At 35.5% G+C, this 23,604-nt stretch overlaps 1 protein-coding gene across 42 annotated transcripts in view; it reads right to left on the bottom strand.

The window, feature by feature from the left end:
* DMD (dystrophin) overlaps positions 1–23,604 on the bottom strand; it is a 1,121,556-nt gene that overhangs the window by 346,043 nt on the left and 751,909 nt on the right. For all 42 annotated transcript variants that reach the window (XM_085549559.1, XM_085549432.1, XM_085549489.1 and 39 more), the window contains one exon: positions 5,435–5,599. In XM_085549559.1, the coding sequence (XP_085405685.1) occupies positions 5,435–5,599 (165 nt within the window). The remainder of the gene's footprint in view (positions 1–5,434; positions 5,600–23,604) is intronic.

The following is a 23,604-nucleotide window of genomic DNA, read 5'->3' as shown; positions in this document are numbered from 1 at the left end:
ACATGTGTACAAAATTTGAGGAGCTAGTATATAACTCTACATTTAAAACATAAAAATTACGATCAAACCTTAGCCATGGAATTACTTTCACAAGAATTGCATGCATAGCAAACAGCATTATTCACAGACCAGAAGAAAGTTACCAGTAGAAAAATTCGAAAGATAAAATTTGAAGACATTCAGGCAAAGGATTCACATTAAAGAAAATTTATTTTAGACTCTCACTCTCAGACTAGCACATTGCTAGCAATGTCTTGATCATATACCCAGAGAACTCCAGTGAATGTGACTTTCCAGAGATAATGTGCAAGCCAAAGGCATTTCTGCAGAAGCACTATGCTACCTTTATGCCTCCATCTCTGGAAGGGAGACTTTTATCCATAGGCTTATGTATGGAGAAAAGATAATAAGTCTCAGAATAATATCTATATGGACTGAATGGGGGAAAAAAAAAAAATCAGGCAAATTCTAAAAGGCAACAATTGAAAATGAAATGGCATAGCATTCAGAACTTGTTATATAAATGCTGGCTGTAAGTCTATATTAATACCTTAAATAAAGGTGTAACTATTTTGAAAGAATCTATATTTGCTCTTTAGAGAAATATATTTAAATACAGTGTTAGTATTTTGGAGAGGGCTAGTTTATTTCTTCCAAAACGAAGCACATCACGTATTTTAGCACACATTAAAAAATTGAAGTCAGTTTTCATTATTAGTTTCCATTCAGAAGCAACCCTTCTAATCATTTTTCTTCATGCAATTTGCTTGTTCATCCATATGAGTTTCTGACCTACTGCCCAAAGCTGTATGTCCTGGTGGCAATGATTTGTCATGCCATAGCTAGTGTTTTCACACCTTAGTCTCATACTGCAATGCCACTCTCCAGTTCCATAACTAACAAATACGCTAGCAGTAGCTGAACAAGCAGAGCACAGCAGTCACAACATAACAGTCCATTGCTCTTGACAATAGATGCAAAGTGTTCCTTTCGATAATGGCTAGATTCTGTAACTCAACAGAACTTCTCAATTTGTAGGACTGCCAGAAAGAGAAAACTCAGAAAACAGTTTATGAGGAATATATACACAAGGAACAGAAAGTAGCACTAAAAAAAGTATCTAAAGTATTAGCCTATTTGTAAGCTTTTATTGTATATACCTTACTAGAAATATCTTTCTGTTCTTTATATATTTCTATTTTTAAAGAAGTATTTTGGTTAAGGATTTCTCATGGACTCAAGTCATAACATAGTAAAGCTTATTAACCAGAACTGCTCACAGGCAGGAAGAAGACTGACTTTTTACATAGTGTAATAGTAATAGGACAAGAGGGAATAGCTTTAAGCTGGAAGAGGAGGAACTAAGGATAGATATGTGGAATAATTCTTTATTCAGAGAGTGGTGAAGCTCTGGCAGAGCTGCCCAGAGAAGCTGTGACGCCTCATCCCCAGAGGCACTCTGCCTCCCTGGGCAGCCTGTTCCAGTGCTCCCTCACCTTCACTGTGAAGAAGTTCCTTCACATATTGATATGGAACTTCCTATGCTTCAGTTTATGGTCGCTTCCTCTTGCCCAGTCACCAAAGAGTACTAAAAAGAGCTTGGCCATGACTCTTTAACTCCCACACTTAAGATATTCACAAACATTAATCAAATCTCCTCTCAGTCTTCTATTCTCAATGTTGAACAGACCCAGGTCACTCGGACTTTCCTCATATGAGAGATGCTCCAGAACCACTATCATCTTTGTAGCCCTCTGCTGGACTCTCTCGAGGAGATCCCTGTCTTTTTTGTACCACAGAGCCCAGAACTGGATGCAGTACTCCAGGTGAGGCCTGACCAGAGCAGAGTAGAGGGGGATTAAAATCAATTGAAGACATTATCCAAATGCTTCTTAGACTCTGGCAAGGATAAACTGCTAAGAAAGATGAATTTGTTCAACATAAACTGAAAGCATGGAAAGAAATTAGGCTTCACTTTGCATTGTTTGCAGAGGTACTGGTAAAAATATATCAGTGTGTACAAAATTACACATAAAATAAGATCTGAACATATCTACTCTGAAGTGATCTACTGACATAGCTATATCCAATATTGTACTGTACACAAAGCTGTTAAGTACTATAATCTTATGATATTACAACATGGACAGTTTTCATTATATTTTCTTCACACCTTTTTGTAAGATTGGAAACCTATAATTATTATACCTCACTAAATTTGTTAAGTTGGAATACAAAATCATGCAGAATTGCTGTAAGAGTAATGTTGTACCAAAGAAAAAGTACACAGAAAATATAAATACATGGAGTTGTGCTCACGAAGAAGCAAAATTGCTTCTGACAGACTCTCAGCAACACCAGGCAAAGTATTACAGGTGAGCCAAGTAGTCACTTGGAATAAGAACACTTAAACTCACACAACTGGTGAAAGAGCTCTCTCTCTAGACAGCATTTCTTCCCAGAAATAACGTGGGTTGAAGAGATACACTCCTTTTAGCAGCTGGCCCTCATGTGAGCCCAGGGTGGCTCCAACTGGCTTACATGTGGGAAGTACAGGCGCAGACAATTTGCCTATGCCACCTGGGTCAACCACACTGCTTCACTAGGTGCTCAATCACCAGTTCAGCACCTGTAACAGTTCTCCTACATGTGGTAAGCTAGAAAAACACAAACAGTTGTAAAATATGCAACACAATATATTCAAGCTGCATGAGAAGCTATATAGAAGGCTTACTGCAAATATGGAAGTGTTCCAGTGTTCAAGACTAGCAGTAGTGCTGAGAACTTACAACAGATGCAGATTTTGTATTTCCCCATCCATATACATAATTATTTCATAGGAGCAGTCTCTATTATTAAACCAGTACTGGAATGGATCATTATGCCAATGTGTTAGAAAAAATACAAATTACTTATAAATAAGATCTATGCTAGTATTATTAATACAGCAGCCTGTAAATATGCATTCCAATGCTGATTTCTTTCGACTGTTTTGTTACATTTAAATATATGTATCTCTGTTTATAAAAGAAACATGTAATAATGGATTAACAACATGAATACAGCAAATATTGCTAGAGATGCTTTTTAAATCTTGGAAATAAGATTCTGGATTACTGTTATTTCATGAGTTACTGGTTACTCACTAAATTAATTAATAGTGTTACAGTAGTAATTCTACCATTATTTAACAAGAAATGAGCGAGTTATTATATTCTACTGAGGATTTTGGAAACAACCACTAAAAATTATGGTGCCTAACCAAAGGCCTGGGGTCTGAAGGCACTGTGATCTCTAAATTAAAGTCAAAAGAATTATGAAGAAAAATGACATTGGCATAAAATATATTAGGGTAGCATGAGACATGCTGCCGCCATTTAAATTATGCATAGAATTATGAGAGCAGAAAGGGATAAAATAAAAAAATATATATGTTCCATAAGAAATGTGTTTTATAATAAAAGCTGTTATAAGTTACAATATGCTTCTTGGGAGTGCATGAGGTTTAAAGAAGCATTGTCTCAACAAACTGGCGTTCACGTTTTTCTTACCACTTTTGATGCCTTTTAAATTGAAAAATGCATTTAGTTTAGAAGCTAAGCTGTTGCCTAAAGACTCACTCGACACAAAGTAGTCCAACCAGATAGAGAGATGGAGCCCTAAGACAAACACCTGTGACGACCACGCTGGACATGTCCCATCTCTCAACTCTTGTAATATCTCCTCCATGTTTCCTAACTGTATCACAAAGAAGAAAAAAGAAGTCTGTTCCACTGTCTACTTCATCTAGATTCTGGGTACAGTTTTAGGAAACAATGCATCCTGAAACATTCTGAAGAAAGTTTCTCCCACATACTCTATTAATTTCCAAGTGTGATGATGACAAGAGAAAGATGGGTTAAACCGCCCTGTTGTCTCATGTCTTACTTGCCTTCCTTTGATGATCTTCAATACTCCCCTTCCTCTTTGATCATACAAAATTTCATCCCACCACATCAGGACTATAGACTTTCTTTTTCCCTATTCTGTTAAAAGCTTTTCAAAAATATTCCTGTACCATCACCATAAAAGGACTGAAAGAGACAAGCAAAACATCTCTCTCACAAGCAATAGAAAAAACAAGATCCTTACAGTTTGCAGCAAACTTAATGGTGGAACCAGTCTTGAAAACAAAAACAAAAACAAAAACAAACAAACAAACAAACAAAAAAAACAATGAAGAAGACTGAAAGAAAGAAATGGAAGAGTTCTGATTAAAAAATTTTTGTTAAAACACAGGAAGTGAGCATAGATAATTTTCTTTAAGGTAATTTCCATTCTTTGTTCTATTTACATAAAGACATTTCAGAGCTATCCTAATTTATCTTTTTGAAAGGAAATGAATGTCACCACTGAACTCATTCTGTCAATTATAGGACTACAACAGATCTTGAGATGCTGTATTTTCCATAATGTGATTGTATGACATAGAAAAGTTCCAGCATTAGAACAGCTGAACAAAAGCAATGAGTACAAAGTGAATTTAATAAATATTCTCTGCAAAAACAAATATGACTTTAGAAGCAATTATTCAATTTCATGCAAAGCAAAACAATTTTAGAATATTTGCCTTCCCCTCCTTGCTGCCTCCCCTCCCCAAAATTGTAACATGAGAACCAACACAGAACAGTGTTGTTTTTTAATCTTTGTTTGTGTTAACAAAATGCTCAGCTGCTGTGAACCAAACCAAAGAAAAACTCACGGACTTCAGTAAGTTGATGTACGGTATAATATTTTCCCAGTCTTCATTAAGGTCATGTATACATAGATAAATAATGAAAAACCAAATGGTCAAAGCAGACACGCAGCAAGGCCTTTTATTCTAATCAGTATATTTAATCCTCAGTTTCTTTGGTTTCATACAAACTACATATAGACACTTTTTAATACCTAAATACACATTGAGAATTAGATTATAAATATTTTATTTACAATTACTGGACAATTAGTTCTACTGATTTATTGTTATCTATCTTAGATGGTTAGCAGTTAGATGTATTTCTTCCAGTGTGAGAATTACACAGCCCTAATTATTCTGATTTTCAGCTGATCATACTGACATGATGAAAACTGCTTAAACAGTCCATCACTGATATCCTAAATTTCATGTACTAGCTTTTTAGGTTACTCATTCATGATATCGTTTAGCAAAAATTATTTACTATTTTTACATTTCACTTTGCTACCCTAAAAAGCTCTATCACAAGAAACTGTCTAATGGGAAAAAAAAAAAAAAAAAAAAAAAAAAAAAGAGCTTTCATACAACAGAATCTTAGGGAATTGTCATGGATTTATGTATCAAAGTTATATTCTTAATACAAGCCATGCAGCTAATGCTCCAACTGACATTTTAACCATAAAACATCCAGGTTCCTTTTTAAAACAGAAAACTTACCTTAATATCAAAAGCTCCTGGCTGACCCACTTGGTTATAAAGCTCTAGTTGGTTTTTGACAGGTGTTATCCACAATGTCAGTTGATTTATTTGCTTATCAAGCTCTATGAAATCCTTTAGCAGAATCTCTATTTCTTTTTGCTTCTCTGGTAGATCTTTGGACACCTGAAAAAAGTATCAGAAGCTGCTTTTGTAGTGAGGGAAAAAAACAAATAAACAACATGAAGCAATTTAAAATTATACACACATATGCTATACACATAAGGTATATAAGTTAATTGTGTACACCTGTAGAAGGAAGTCAAGGAAAGACTAGAAACAGTAGTCAAATTATTATGGCATCTTGCCAGTCAGTTACAACATTCTCTTTCCTACAAATAAGTAAATCATCAGACTTCTCATTTTTGTTATTCTACTATTGCATTTGTAGTACATTAAAAGTGTGTTGTGTTTTGTTTTGTTTTGTTTTGTTTTTTTCATATATGAAAGTGCTTTCATGCTAAATTTTTAGTCTTAGAGAGCAACAATGAATATAAAAGCATGAAAGTGACCACTTGAATGAGATCTAACTTTCCTCGGCCTCTTTGATCTGGAAATTTATAAGCATCTGTTTTCTGACGAGGTGTTCAGAGTTGTCATTTTTGCCCGAATTTGCATCAGCAGATGCTTATAGTGAAGAAAAATAATGAAGAAATGTGTCATCAATACTGAACTTGATTCTCCGATCTGCATTCAAAGTAGTCAGATTTTAACCAAGTACATCCTTTGCCAGTAATTAGAAATTATTAATCAGAGAATTACACAGTTCAAATCTAACATCACTGAAGCATTTGGAGTAAATACAGGAACAGGTTGAAAGTAAATAAAACAGGTTGGAGCCAACACTCCATGCTGTCCTTCCCAGCTTGTCTTCTATAGCTGGAGAGGTGAGGTGTCACTGTACAGTATGGGCAACGTTGCAAACCTTTACTAGAGGAGAAACCATCTGGACTTGAAAAATAATTGGAAACAGCAAATAAAGTTCCTGGGAAAGGAAAAGAAAATATAGCAACTAACTATTAAAAACAGCTAAGAAGTATGGTTCATTATTCATATTTCTTCGCAAATTCAATTTGAAAACACTGATCTGCTGATACTACAAAAATATCTTTCATATATTCTACATGTGGTTTACTAGGCCATACTTAGAAGATGGTTCTAATTCATTAACTTGATTTGCAGTTAGTTAAATTATCTCTGTTGTTCATTATATCCACCCCATAACATCTTTTTTAATCAAAACTGACCCATGAGTCAAATCGCTTGTTCTATCCTCCTAATCTTATTAAATATAACAAAAACTCTGCTTTTCCAGTATGGCCTAAGATACAAAAGAAAACAATTAAAAATGCATTCATTTCCCTTATGTATCTATGTAGATCTTGGCCTAATTTTACAGAAGATTAGTTTCATCTTTCTCACAAGATTAGAATGATAATCTTCAATGTTTAATAGCCTTAATATTAATATAAACAAATTCCACAGAAAATCAATTAAAATAAATACGTAACCACTGGCAGAAAACAAACAAACAAACAAAAAAAACCAAACAAGGTGATGCCTGAAAATCTGAAATTTAAATTCATTTGTCTCTAATGAGCTTTAATCAAATACATTGTGGCAACAAGAAGACAGACAAAAATAAATTTTTAGTATTTTATGGAAAAAAAATAAATGACTATATACTAAGATGTAGTATTAAACTCTGATAAATAAGAAGGGAGAAACAAAAACAGATGTGGACAAGGGTGAAGTAAAATTAATAGGGGGGAGATTTAGGGTAGATATCAGATGGAAATTCTTAACTCAGGGCAGTGAGGCGCTGGCACAGCTGCCCAGAGAAGCTGTGGTGCCTCATCCTTGGAGGTGCTTAAGGCCAGGTTGGATGGAGCCCTGGGCAGCCTGAGCTGGTGGGGGGCAGCCCTGCCCACAGCAGGGGTTGGGGCTGAGTAGGCTTTGAAGTCCCTTCCCAACCAAAGTGTTATGTGATTCTATGTTATATGTTTAATCTAGAAACAGAGAAGAGGAAAGATAAGGTTTTGTTTATATACATTACTTCACTCACATGTTTTTCAAAAGTAACTACAGACACACACCACACCAAGAAATAATAATAAAATACAATAAAAAAGAGAAACAAGGCAAAACAGATTCCACCTGAAGTGAGGTGGCAACCTAGGTAAATGCAGTCTTACAAATCAGCTCCAGGGTTAAAATTGTAGCACAAATATATGATTGTGTTTCCTTTATTTTTATTAATTGTAGTGCATGTGAATAAATAAAACTAAATAAAAACAAAATCGAAGTCATTATGAATCTGTTCATTTTACAGAGAAACTTAATGCCTTTTTCTTTTACCAAAGAAACTAAAAGAGCAACAGTAGGTAGGTAAAGACAGAACTTCAGTCAAATTCAAGTTAATGGCTATGGATAAACATGTAAGAAACAAATTTTTGGCTGGACATTAGCAAGGGAATACCATGTAAGATCCATGTAAAATGTTTCATGTTTTTGTGTGTAAAACAGATTCTTCAGTTCTGCATCTATCTATCATCTATCTATCATCTATCTATCTATCTATCTATCTATCTATCTATCTATCTATCTATCTATCTATCTATCTATCTATCTATCAATCATCTATCTATCTATCTATCTATCTATCTATCTATCTATCTATCTATCTATCATCATCTATCTATCTATTTTTAATTCTGGCATCAAGCAGTCAAGCTGGCTAATCAAATTAGAACCTCATGTGCTTAAGGGAATTATAAATGCTCCCGCTGAGCTAAGGTACTGCTGCAGGCTGTTTATGGTGAAACAGCTTATTTCCAGAAGCATAATTTGGGAAACACTCCATGGAGTAACAGATAAGGGTATGCTGACTGGGTATTGTAATTCAGGTCCCTTTTGTGTCACAACTGGACATGCAGAGGATCTCAGGAATTTTCTCTGCTTCTTAAGTTACAATCTTTCTGTCTACCTTTTAACTTACCATCTTTAACTGGAGATTGCAATCAATTACAGAACTTTTTTGATAGGCTTCTCCAGGTCCTGGTCAACATGACACAGCTTCCAAAGTCCTCTCCCTAAGATGGGATTCTGATGCCATTGGGACATACAACAGCCTGATTCTGTCCTCCAGCTAGTTCTTAGCTCCAGAATTTCTCCAGGGAAGAGTAAACAATATGTCCCACTCCAAAACTCTTATCTACATTTTTCACCTTTTGGCCTCTTTCTCCTCCTTCTTTTATTTATTTATTTCCTCCCCAGGATTATCCATCCGGTATCTACCTAGTTCCATCCTCTATAATATCTTATTTCTTTCTCTTCTGTCTAAGAAAAACTGTTCAGTTTTACTAGAGAAGGACTGACAACCTTTCACAAGCTACAAGACCAAAAGCAGTGGTCGTAAGGCGCCATCTGTACGAGAGTAAAAAAAAGGGTAAGCACATGAGACATTTTCCCCAAATTCTGCCTAATCTAAACACAAGCCTGAAGAAAGCAAAGAGTTCTGTAAGCTGGCAAGGAATCAAGTGCACAAGGGGCAAACAACTGAAGAAAGAAAAACTTTAATTGGGACAGCTTTCTAAAACTGACTTCACTTTCTGCTTAAAAATTAATATCTTCAATGTTACCTTATTTGGCAGCCGGTCAACAATGAAAACATACCTTGGTTTGTAACCAAAGGAAAAAATAGATTTGAAAGTGCAAATGAAAATAAAAGCATGGATTATTCCTTCAAAGACTAAATTCTGATTTCAACATCAAAGGACTATATAAATTCAATGATGTGTCAAAACATTAATCTCAATGCATGTGACGTATCTAAAATTTTGTACTTTAGTTCAAATGTTAATTAAGTTAGATTAATTGACAGCTTAGTAACAGAATAATAAAAAAGATTTATGTCCCAAATTGGAAAACAGTAGAAGACCCTAATTTTACAAACTGACACTGGTCTTCACAATACATAGCATTATTCTTATCTTAATATATCAGGCCATTTTTTCACTTAATTAGTTTTATGTACATCATTTTTTTAATTTTTTCTTTAAAATATTAAAAGAATACAAATAAATTACCAGCATAAAATGACAATATCTCTGGAAACATGAGAATACTCATATTTAGATAGCTGCATGGCTTCAAAGTCTAGATCTTTATCTTATATTGCTTATTTCTGTTCCATTTGAAAATCACATCTTGGATATCTTCCTTTACTAGAAACCTAAATAATCCACTTTGGGTTCTTTCCATTCCTATCCCAACATGATAACTTTGATACAAAAACATATAATTGCTCAGCTCAGCTGTACAGACCTCAGACATTTCGCACGCACCATTTTTCCATCACTACTTCCTAATTTAGCCTCAGGGAGATAACTGTTTTCCAGATAGATAGGTATGCAGTATGTGATGACTTAGAGTGAAGCAGATGGAAAGGAATACTGACTAATATTGTAAATATAAAAGAAAAAAATTGGCTAAGGTATGTCTTGTGATGTAAAATCACATTCAATGGACCCTGTTTTAACTCGTTATGAGTATACAGAGAACAATTTCAATATCATAGCTGTGTAGTTCAATCCTGCAATAGACAAAAAGATATTCAAAATGAAAATAATGAAACTAATTAGGCAGAGATAGTAAGTAAGAAAGAACAATTAGGAATAATTTTGTAAAGATAGAAATGTTATCGCAAGCGAATGAACTTGATAAACACTGTAGTTATTAAGGCGTCATTTACTATCAGCAGCTACCACATGATAAAAGAAAGCCAATGAAATGACTCATTCATGTGATGAATGCCTGATTTTGAACATTTCCCTTCTTGCTCACAAGTCAATGTCAATGTTATTTCCCATTTACCTGAAAGGACCAAACAGATTACTGTTCAGACTGCTAACAACGTTTTTCTTGTATTATTGACTTGGAAAGGTCCTTCGGATATTAAAAATATGTTCTTAAAGTGGGCTTCTATTGTAGGATAACTGGCAGTATCAGGTTTTTAAAAAATACATCATTGGTTGTATGAGGAAAAATTTAGAATGTGTAGTCCATTTCCTTGATAAAACATGATAATGTAAGACAAGCTGCAGTTTCTGCTTTACTATTCAATTTTTGCTAAAATAAAAGCAAAAAAGATAGGTGACTCCAGCACATTCAGCCCATAGCATAACGACCAAAAGCAAGTTTAGCTACTGTCTACACCAAGACTAGGATATAAAGGAAGTAAGTAATAAAAAGCATGAAATACGAGCTGACTTATCGATATATTACAAATGACACTTCCATAACATTTTTAAGATGATTACATAAAACAGCAATTCTTACAGTCACTGTTCAGAAAGTTTTTTCTGCCTAAAATCACGTCTCCTAAGAAATGATTTAAAATGGAAGGGGAGAACTTAATTTTTATGCAACCTCTCTTAACGAAAAACAATCAGTGTAAGAAAGAGTTTCATGTAAGTTCAGTTTAGGATACCACTTAGTTAATTAACTGAGCTATTTCCATTAGCAAGCTCAATATTGACTTTAAAATAAAATCTATGTAATTTCTTCTAAGTGATGAATATTTATGAACCTTAGTGTCTCTGACAAACTCAGACTAAAGAATTTTACTAGAGGAAGGCAAAATAAGCTACTAAAGTATATTTATAAAATTATTATTTTCAAGGTAGCCAATGTTCCATGTTTCTCTACAAGATTCCCAGGACCTGATCTCCCTACATGTTTTGGAGGCTTTCTTCTTAATTTTGTTTTTCATTTTTAAATTCTTAGATATGTATTTGTAATATTCACAAAATAATTTTTTATTTAAAAGATCACTTTTCCCATTCATGGAGAAGAGTAAAGCAATTCACAAACACAAAACAAGAATGATTTTCTGCTTCATCTGGCTAACTTTTTAAAAAGCAGACAAATGTATCCCCCAACTGAATGATTCATTTTATTTTTTTTACATGGTAATATGATGATATATATCACATTCGTCTGAATAACAACACTCTTTTTATATGTAATATTTATAACTAATTGAAATTCATTCTTTTGTGGTACTATCTCAGTGAACTTCTTTTGACAAGGGCATTTTCTGAGCACAAGACCCTCCACCTTAAACCTCTACTGAATACCTAGTCCAATACTTTCTTTATCTCTGTCCCTCAGTCCCAGAAATCCAAAGGCAACTCTAAAACTTTAAAATCTGATTCTTACATTGACTCTTAATGAAGGATCCTCCAACACAGGACAAGAAAATTAATCTGAAGTAAAATTGCTAATCACTGGTTTACAGCAGAAGATATCATATATATCCCTAAAGTTATGCTTAGCCTAGAAAAAAGCAACCTTGTGCATGTACCCGACAGTAACTGTATCCTGCATAAACAGTTACCTTGAACCAGTTAAGTCAAAGTTTCCCAGAAAAGAAACCAGAGTCTGCTGGGAAGTGAAGAGAAAGAAGAGAAACTGGCAGTCCACAGTGCTACACACAGCACAGAGCTGGATCTGCTACCGTGGTGTCCCAGAGCAATGAATTCATTGAATCACCCAAGCTGGAAGGGACTCTTAAATGTCATCTGGTCCAAATCCTTTGCGATGAACACAAAGGGACACATACAGCTATACCAGGATGCTCAAAGCCTCACCCAGGCTGACCTTGAATGTCTCCAGGGATGAATGTCTCACCCACCATACCCATGGGTAACTGTAAGAAGCCATGCTTTTTACAGTATTGTCTCAAAGTTTGCTGAAATGGACAAGTTCAGGCAAGTCCTGGCCAAGGTTCCAGGACTGCCTTTTGTCTGAGACACACAGGAACCAAGGTTCGAGAAATCCCTTTGTTTAGGAGATGGACAAGTCCGGGAGCTACAAAAGGGAGATAAGATACTGATCAATGGCCCTTAAGTGGTCTTTTGTGTAGGTCTATCTCAAGGAAGATGGCCATCTCTGAGGACTGATGGCCCTTAAGTGGTCTTTCTCTCATGTTGGCTCATCTCAAGGAAGATTGACATCTCTGAGGAAATCACAGGACTCTGACCCGAACCGTCCCGAAATGTCTCGAAGGCTGGAAAGAGGGATAAAAAGGGCACGGACAAACCACGGTTTTGTGGGCATCTAGGTATCTGACCTCAGATTCCTCCACCGTTGTCCTACTGCTGCCTATTATCTCTTCTGGGATTGCTGCTCGAGACTCTGCTCCGAGGGACCTTGCTGCCCGAGATTCCACTTCCTGAGACCTCGCTACTCTGACCATCTTCTCTGCGTTTCATCGATCTGTGGCCTGCTACTTCGCTGCTGCTCTCCCCTACGCTTATTTTGCCCCGGACCAACGTTAACAACGTGCTATGGGATGCTGCTGCATCCAGGAGGTGACTATTCCCCGCTTTAACGTAATTCTTGCTCTTTTCTACCTTTTTCTATCGCCTACTTTCCCTTCCCCATCATCCTAATTTTGGCATTCGCCGCTCTCCCTTCCCCATCCCCTCAATTGTCTATTATTTCCAATAAACTGGTCGGATCAACATTTGAATGTTCTTCTTCTTAATCTCACGCTGGGCATAACATATCAAAAGAACCTTTGCCTCACTCCTAAATTGGAGCGAGACAGTAACCTGTTCCATATTACTCTGAATCACAGAATCATAGAATTACTCAGGTTGGAAAAGACCTTAAAGATCATCAAGTCAAACCACAACCTAAACATACTAACCTAACAAACAACCCTCCACTAAATCATGTTCCTGAGCAACACATCCAAATGGTTTTTAAACACATCCAGGGATGGTGACTCAACCACCTCTGAAGGGAGCTTATTCCAGTGCTTAGCAACCCTTTCTTTTTGATATACATTTTAAACCTCCACCTGTGTAACTTGAGGCCATTTCCCCTCATCCTGTCACCTGTCACCAGTGGGAAGAGACCAACCCCACTCTTGCTGCAATCACCTTTCAGATACTGGAAGATAGCAATAAGGTCTTACCCTCAGCCTCCTCTTCCCCGGACTAAACAGCCCCAGTTCCCTCAGCCTCTCCTCATAGGGCATATTCTCCATGCCCTTCACAAGCCTTGTTGCCGTTCTTTGGGCCTGCTCTAGCACCTCAGTGTCATTTCTGTACTGAGGTGCCCAAAAGTGAACACAGTACTCTAAGTGAGGCGTCACCAATCAGGGCAGGATGACTTCCCTAGTCCTGCTCATCACACCATTCCTGATACAAGCCAGGATGCCACTGGCCTTCACACCATGTAAAACTCAATCTCTTCTTGCAACTTGGCAGACTGAACAGAGCAGTCCCATCACTACTTTTGTAATTCCAGGCAGCAGAGTACTTCCCTCCTGCTACTGTGTCTCATCAGCCCTTCTTTTCCTTTTTCTTATAAGAACATATATTATCTGATTACTTTACTTTCAAGACCATGCCCAATACTGAAAGCTTGACTTCCATATGTAATCAGCTCACAGTGGCAATCAGTCAATAGCTAATTAAACATAAGATATATTCTTCAGTGTTATTGCTTACATCTGTGAAAAGCTTCCCAGAAGCACAAAACTGCCACGGACTTTCTAAAAATTATCATCTGCCAGAATCCCTGATAAGCAAAACAAAGCCAAAACCACTGCAAATGTCAATAGAAACAAAAGCAAACAAACAAACACATTTTGCTCGGTAGAGGAAATTGATATAATTGGATTTAAGGTTTGCAATACAGCAATAAAATCACTATGAAACAGCAATCTCTTGTGTAGAGGAAGCATGTTAGATAATTAATGCACAGATAAACTATGTTATTACCATAAAAATTAAACAAGGATATTTTGCTGTATCTTCGGACAGCATAGATAAATTTCAGCTGGATTGAATTTTGTACACAGCTGTTTATTTACATCATTTCTTAGAAACAAAGAATGTATTCTAATAAAAGCTGTAGAAAAATAAAAATAAGCTGGTATTCTAATTCTAGTGAGTGGTCCTGCCTACCAATGCACTGACATGACAGACAGAATACAGGTAACAATGAATTTAGCTTTGTTGTTGGCTGTTCTTTGAGAAATACTTCCTTTAGCACTCTGAGGAAGGTGACCACTTTTCATTTGGGAGAAACATGCAGTTAACAGAAAAGTTGAGTGTGGAATTTACCTTAGATAACAGTACACAGTGTAGAGCTCTGTATCATAAAAACAGGCAATTCCCTGAGTAATGCTGATGCTCAGTTTTGAAAAATGTGTTTTTTGAACTCTAAGACAAGTGGCCAGAAAAAAAAAAAAAAAAAGGGAAAAGGAAAGGGGAGACTTACCTCTAAGGCTATTCCAAACTATCATTTGTGAAACTTTAAAGATATAAACAAACACGTTGTAATAGACAGACATATATAACAAAGTATAAACTTTATCTTACAAATAGCAAGTAGTAAAACATTGATTTTAGGTCCCTATGGTCTTCCTTAGTAGAAAACCATGAAACACTTGTCACAACAGGATGGTCCGTTGGGAACTGAGGTTTAGAAAAGCCCAAACCCCTGTCAGTCATTCAGTGGTAGGTGATACTATGTGAACCACTGGTCACTGCATGTGAACTCTTACAGATGCACTTGCTGCAGTATCTTACACTTTCTACTTCTACAAAACAAATACCGTCATCTCAGTAGGAACTTAAGTCCTACAACTTTGAATAGTTTTTTAAAAATACCACTGACGCATCAAGAATTCTCAAAAATCATATTTATTTGCTACAGCACTTAGTAACATCACAGAAGTTATTATCTCTTTTGAAGAAGCTAAGCCTGCCTTTTGTCTTTTGACAAAATAAGTAAAAATGTATTGGTCTTTCTGATTTTAAAGCCAAATTTAGAAATGGATATTTAAATTTTATATTTAAATATTATGAGGAGAGTCTTCTGTGAAATAGTCAAATGTTTTTGGTTTGTTTTTTTTTTTCCCAAAAGTAGACATCTGTTTAATGTTAATTTGACAAAATAATTTATACGTTTTTAGCACAATGCTGCTTTGAAGGTAGAAATAGTTATTGACTCAGAGTTCATATCTGAGGGAAAAAATAAGAGCATGGTAAGCAGCACTCGTGTAGGCTTTCTTATTTAAAAATACATGAGTTGTACAAGATGGTTTGCTTTTATTACTCCTATTTAGAAGCATCACATTATCAGAAACATCACAAATGATACTACTAGATGCTTGAGGGCTTTAAGAAAGTCAAAAACAATTACAAAAGTCACAGAATGGTCTGGGTTGGAAAGGACCACAAGGATCAAGAATCTCCAACCCCCTGTCACAAGCAGGGTCACCAACCTCTCCATTTAATACTAGACCAGGCTGCCCAGGGCCCCATTGAACCTGGCCTTGAGTGCCTCCAGGGATGGGGCATCCACAACCTCTCTGTGAAGCCTGTTCAATCAGCTCACAACTCTGATAGTAAAGAACTTCTTCCTGACATGTAATCTAAATCTTCCCTTCTTCAACTTAAAACCATTTCCCCTTGTCCTGCTACTATCTTATCTTTGTAAAAAGTTTACTCCCCTCCTGTTTATGGGCTCCCCTTATTAACTGGAAAGCTGCAATGAGGTCACCCCACAGCCTTCTCTTCTACAGGCTGAACAAGCCGACCTCCCTCACCCTGTCTTTGCAGGGGAGGTGCTCCAGCCATCTGATCATCTTTGTGGCCCTCCTCTGGACCCTCTCCAATTGCTGCTTAAATATACTGGTATTTAACATGCTGTAGCACAGAGAAGATTATCCAGAAAGATCTTAGGAATAACACATACTTCAGAAATTTCAAAAAATAAGAGAATAATTTCATTCTGCTTCATCTCACCAATGCAGATGTTGCAACTGATTAGAAAATGTACACTCTTTTCTTGTAAGCTGTTCCTTAATTTCTTTGTAACATTTTCAATGTTTATGAGCAACACTGTCCCAAATCCACAAATACCATGATAAATATACAATTTATCTATATTTGATTTTCATTATATTCATTATGTTTGCTGTCATTTAGTTTAAAGCTTAAAATACACCTGTGAAAGTAAAGAAAATTAAAAGCACATAAAGCTAGATTCTAGAGTATATATTAAAAAAAGAATCCTACGTCTTCAAAATTAACTCAAAAATGTCTCAATGGAAATGAAGAACAAATGGTCAGCATTATGTCACAAAAGCCCTTAATACTGTGTAATTATTGCCCAGCTGCTTATAAAACATTTGGAGCATCATAACTTTTTCCCAGAACAGACTTCAGATTGACAAATAGTTTTAAATGAGAATAAGCAACATACTGTGGTAGGAGAATATTTTGCTGCAGGACTCCAGAAAGAGCATGAGACATGGTTACTAACCACTTTTGCAATGTTTTAAACCTACAGAATATTGTAATATCACCAAATAATATAATATATTATATAATATTCCTATGAGACAGCAGGTTGGACATAGGAGAACAGAGATGGAAAATTAAACAACTTCCCTGGAATTTCTAAAATGGGGGAAGTGGCATGATAAAAAATGGTCTCTGTAAAGTATCATACCCAAATATAACAGTAATTAGGGATTTACTGCATTACAAACTTCCTTTTCCTGATGCTGTGCTACTGCATCTGTTTATTCATATAGCTTTACTGTGTGTGAGGAGGGTTTTCTCAATTCCTTCTGCTCTCAAGAATTGCACTCATCTAATTTTCATTTTGGTCTTATAAATTCCAAATAATAGATACACTGAAATATTAAAACAAACAAACAAACCCTTAGAATTTAAACTGAAAAAAAACAAAACAAAACAAAATAATACAAACAACAACAAAAATACACAAAACCCAGCAATTAAAGCAAATCAAATTACTTATTATTTTACTTTGTATAGTATGTTCTTGTACAACATCTGCTAAAAAGCAGTATCATACCACAACAACATTCACCTCATTTATACCTATTTTATTTGGGGTTAAAACCAAAGCCAGCACAAGTCTGTGGAGATATTCTGGTTATTTTCAAATGTGGTATAAGGTTAGCGCTAATTTTCCAAATTTAAAAACCACTGCTTCAAAATCATAAAATCAAATCAGACAAGAAGAGATGTGTTAGCCTAATTTTGATCTGCTATCATTTTTATCTTGCAGATAGTAAATAATAAAATATTTCAGTTGATGTTAAACCATTTCATTTTCTCTAACTTACAGTGAATGAATTTATCATTGACTGCTGAGGTTCTCAGAGCTATTATAATATGTCTTTGAAATTAATTCTACTAAGTAAACATCAGGGGAAAAAAAAAGTAGGCGTCTGTTATGTTTCTTTGTGTCTTATGATAGCCTCCAGTTCTTTTTAACAACAGTCATTTGGATGAATTACAGTATAGCATGTAAAGTGGAACAAAACCTAATGTATGAAGCTAATAAAGCAACTGAAAATTGCTTTTATAAGTAGGCTGCAGAGCCCAGTCCCTAATGTGGTCTGTCTTTTAACATGTGCAATCCATTGTATTAAAAATAACTAAGAATCTCTATAGTTTTAAATCAATACAGACAGCAAACTGCAGTATATGTATCCAAAATGTATTGGAAAGGAAAAGGTGGAAGTAAAATTGACATTCTTATTAGGCTAAAAATGCTTTAGTGCATACTTTCTTGTTTATTTTTACAAGTAAGAGAACTTTATTTTCATGGTGAAACAACTTTGTTCCAACATAGGAGAAACCAGACAGAAGTAGTAAATAACAGATCAGATTTTCTTAGTATTTTTCCATACTACATATAAAACCAACTGAGTTTTTGAATCTCCAAATATTTCCTAGCTCTTCAGCCTCAGAAAAAGGAAGGGTTTACAAGAAAAAGAATAATGTTTACTTCTCACCGGTATGGCTTCCTTAACTCTCCTCTATTTGATCTCTGTGATTATTCAATTTATTTATGGGTGTAAGAACTTAAGTGTCTTACCTATTTGAATAACAAGCTGGAAAAAGGGACACATAAAATGATACATATTCCCACACACAGAGGAGGTAGGCCTCTAGAATCTGACATCACCCTGCAGGAGCACGCTACTACAATATGATATACGAGCAATAGTTCTTCTGCCATAAGGTTAACAATATTGTTGACTTTGGAACCCAAAGATCTTTTCATCTTCCTATCAGAAATTCAAAGATTCACTAGGAAATAAGGTTTATGTTCACTCAGAGGGAAAAATTACTATGGCAGGCACTTGGTAGGAAAAAGTCTCTGTCCCCCACGAAACTGGAACAGGAAGTGCAGCCTCAAGTACAAAGGGCAGTGCTGAGCTCTGCTCTCTGGTGGCAGTGACAGGACCTGAGGGGACAGCATGGAGCTGCATCAGGGGAGCATCGCAGTGGGGGTTAGGAAAAAGTTATTCACCTGAGGACAGTGGACATGGAATGCACTGACCAGGGCAGGAGCATGGCCTAAAGTGCCAGAGTTCAAAGAGCGTCTGGACAATGCCCTCAGACATTGGGTTTGGATTTTGGATAGTCCTGTGTGGAGACAGGAGCTGGACTCCATGATACTTGTGGGTCTCTTCCACAATGGGATATTCTGAAGCATACCTGGGCAGCAGGACACTTTAGTTGCCTTTGCAGTGAGGGGAAATCTTTTCTCCCTCCAGAAAACACAACCATATGGAGTAAAAGTTGGAGCAAAATTGAATCACTGATACCAAATAATACGACTGAGGATAACCCTACATATCCTTTAACTGCATGTAACTCTATCCTAGCATATAATTTCATAATTTTCTATTTTAGTATATTTTCATTAAACAACATTGCCAAACAGAAAGTATAGGAATATAGCTGTAGTATCATATTTATATATCATATATTTTTCTGTTACTGGTAGGAAAATGTCAGTACACCCTTGTTTATCATCTCCATGTATTCATTTTCTAGACAGGAAACAATGGCCATCTTCAAAGTTCAAATTAAGCCAGAGAATAATAAAATATCCATGAAAACAATCAGGTTCAAATGTTACCCAATGGCTCAGCAAAACACATACATTTCTCTACAATTTGGCCCAAAATAAATGTTTAACATAAAGTAACTAGTACTGTTTTACTTCTGTGTTGTGCTTTGCACATGCTGGGAAACAGCAACTTATCTCCGTACTGCTAGTAAACTTGCTTTTAATAATCTTAACTAGTAGTACCTGCTAGCAATACACACACAAATGCACACACACACAAACACAAATACAAAAAGAAAAAAAAAAAAAAGGATTGAAACCTATATGCAGTGTCACAAACCTGTGACATTTATTCCATCAAACAGAAAGAAGCATAACTTCATTTTCTTATGTGTAAAGATCATTCATTAGTATTGTTGATAAGGCAGGTGGACTACAACAAACTAGAAACCTATGACAATTTATAATAAATAATTTAGCACTGCAAATTAACTTTTTAAATGTAAGAGAATTGGGTACCTTATAATCAATAAGCAAATTCAGGAAAAGATAAACTTTTTGATTCCCAAACTGCTGGCTATATTGGAATTTCAAATAAAAAACAGAGAAATCTAACTGTAGCACTTATTTTCCAAGATGCTCCCCTGTCCATCCCACTAATAATAACAATGGCAATTGCAATAGTTTAAACCGTGAACTCAAACTAAGTTGCATTAACATGCTGAAATTTGATGTCATCACAGGTAATCTGTGAATAATTGTTACTCAAGGCAAGCTACATTACATGAACCCTAACCTTGTTATGACTTTGTCTTTCTGCAGTTTCTAGGCCCATCTGTTTTTCTCTACACTTGATCAACCAAGCTTAGAAGACCTATACTTTTCTCGGTGGTACAGGAAATGCTCAGAAGTTATAGCCATGTCACTCCACTCCTTTTTTTTTTTTTTTTTTCCTTCCTATATAGCACGACAAATTGATTTGCTGTGGCAGTAAACAGTAAATTGGTCTCTTTGGTGTCTAGTAATTAGTTCTAACACTAGCAGACAAATTAAAAGGTAGCAAAACAAAATGTCTCCATCAGGCACTTATAATAACCTTCATAATACATACAGTAGATGTTGGGAAGACTAAGGTGGATAAATGAGGACAATGCTGATTTTGGCATCCAGCTTACTTTCAGATAATCTAGCTCATCCCTCTTGGCTGACACAAGACCAAGAATATTATTAAAGAGTAATAAACTCCTTCTAGCAAACCTCTGATTCCATGGTTCACTGGTCTCAGACCTAATCTATCAATCCATTTACTGCACACTAAAAGGTAAGAAACCCATTACAGATCTGTTATATACCCTGGCAGGTGGTATATGACAAGAACTGAATTCATCACAAACTCCAGTGCCTAGTACCTCTTTGTATGCTTTGAAGCCCTAGGTGGTTAGCTTACTTGGCTATCACAGCAGAAGATACTTTGAGCTTAGAAAATAAATGAAAATTCTTGATGTAACAACATAAAAATGGTTATAAAACACTTCATTTTTTCATATCACTAAGAATTCACAGAGAAAGTGTTATTTCCATTTTTACAAGAAATACTGGCTTTGGAGAGGGCACAATAAGTAAAACTAGGCTAGAATTTATAAGTCATACTTTTAAATGTGGACTTTAATCTTCATTCTCTGTTTAAACCATGTTTGAGGTAGCAGCCTATTAGAATCACTATTCAATAAAGGTGTCTAAGGAAATGTCATTTAAAATTTATTACTGTTCAACAGAAGAAAAATTCTTCATGTTATCTATTCTCAAGGTCATCAGCACACGATAAAAACATCTAAAAGCCAAGACAATATGGAAGCAAAAGAAAAAAAATCTTTTTTATGTGACTGAAATTCCTTTCATCCTCAATTTTTTTTTTCTCAGCTTATTTTCACTGCTGTAGGGCAACAGTTCCTGTGACTGTAAAAAAGGTTTGAATATGGTTTATTTCAAATATGCCACCTTGAAGGTTAAGACTCACAGTGCTGTCACCCTTTCCACTGCTTAGCAGATCAAGGCAGAACAAAAATCTGTCATACTCTTAGGAGCTATCTGGCTAAGTTTTCAACTGGTAATTTTCAATTATCACAGCTTCACTGAACTAAACAGAATTACTCTAGCATACACCGGATAAAGAGCTACCTTACCATGTACATTTTATGTTTTGAACAAAGTATCATCCTGCAAGATGAGGTAATCAGAATCAGAACGCTATAACACGTTCCATTCTAGCATAGATGATGGAAAGCAAAACAAATAGCTAGCAACAAAAGGCTTAAATCAAAAGATATACTCCAAGATGGGAACGGAAGAACAGAAAAGCCCCAGAGAAATTTCTGTGCTGATGAGGTTTGTCCATTGTGCTTTGAGGAACAGGAAAAAATATACCCTCATCAAATCAACTGCAGAACCATCCTCCAGTGACCTACTGAATATCACCTAATATAAAAGTGTGGTTAGGAAGACAATGTATATCTCTCTGTCAGGCCTGCCGACTTCCCATGATACGTGATTTCCTACAGACCCCAGGGTTTCCTATCTTAAAATAACAAAATTAATTCCTTCAGCTATATAAAACCTAATCTTATTGATTTTATATCTCCAATATCCAGAAAATTGAGTTTTCCTGCACAAGCAGTAAAAGCTATGCAAGAGGAAAAAAAAAAAAAAAAAAGTAAAAATTTTTTTTGTTTGTTTTTTTTTTCCTTTCAGTTTCCAAAGGAACACAGAGAAGGAGAAGAAAGAAAATGTTTGGTATTTTCATAAATTCTGGGAGAAGTCTAATGTCAGAAAACCAAAATAAACTTTTTTTTTTTTTCCCATCTTGACTTTTCAAGATCATCTGAAAAGCGTTATGACTTGAGAGAAACATTCAAAAATCTCACTTTACATTTAAGAATTTGGGTCTTGTAATTTTCAAACTCAGTTTCTGTTCATTAAAAAATGAAACGTGTTCGCCACATTCTTTAAATTCAGGAACTTCATGAGGGTGAGAACTTTTCAATTTCATACATATACATATGTAGATAACTGAAATTGAAATAGAGCACTTCACTAACAATCACAAAGGAAAGTTTAATTTTCTGGGTTCAGCCTCTTTTAACAATAAATGGAAATACTCAGGTGGTCAACTCCAAGTCTAAAGTCTTGCCAAAAGCATTACTGAGGTCTGCTGTAACTTCTAAAGAGAAGGATACAGTAGCTGTATCCCCAATATTTTATCCAAACCTCAACGGTATTTATAGTTATTTGGGTTGCTCTGTATTGGGTTACCTGGAACATTTCTGTATTAGCAAGGAGAAAGTGAAAACACAAAGTTTTTAGATAAATAACTAATCAGTAAAAGCTTTCATTCAGAGACAAATTGCAGTTTTTGTAGGTTTTTTCCATTTTACTGAATGACAACAAAATCCAACACATTTTTTTTTCCTGAAAGTGAATGATTTCTCAATACTACAGCAGAGAGATTCAAATTATAGTGCCTAAATTCAGCTATATATGTCCATCTGCTAGAAAATATCATTAATTTGATCTCAAAGTCTTCTGAATTCTTCTTATATATATTGATTTTGAAAGCCATTCTGTAGAGAAAGAGATACTTCTGCCCAAACACCTAAATAATGATTTATGCACCCAGCTCCAATTTTGTGAATGTGATCAATATTTATTATCCATTTTTTTGAGTCATTAGCTAACATTCTAAAACTTGCCAGACTATTTCTGTTAAGAAGAAGAAACTAATGAGAGTTTCTTAACAGATAAATTCCTGTTTATTTACCCAGACTGCTCTTGAAATATTAATTAGGTGAACACAGTTGAATCTGAATGTGACGTTCTTAACCACAAACTCCAGCTTGTATTTTCAGTAAGGTACTCTGAAAAATAGCAGTTTTCTTACCTTTTCTTCCCAGAGCTAAACACAGCTTAAACTTTATCCCCCCTCTTTATCACCCTGGTGCTATCAGCCTCACAAATCCTTCAGTTGTGTCTTCTAAATTCTACCTGTTCTCACCAGACTGATAAATAACTTGGATGGTGACCCTTTCAATAGTGCTTTCTACCATCTCTGCTACATACTACTACGACAATGATGTACAGCAAAATCCTGCCTTACTTTTCTTCTTGGGTACGAAAATCCCAAAAAGCAAAATGAACAGGATTTTTTT

This window comes from Coturnix japonica, chromosome 1 (genome assembly GCF_054131305.1).
Source record: "Coturnix japonica strain WE chromosome 1, WE-NBRP24, whole genome shotgun sequence".
NCBI classification, from domain to species: domain Eukaryota; kingdom Metazoa; phylum Chordata; class Aves; order Galliformes; family Phasianidae; genus Coturnix; species Coturnix japonica.
Note: the sequence above shows the minus strand (reverse complement) of the source record. Positions and strands in the feature narration are given on the sequence as shown.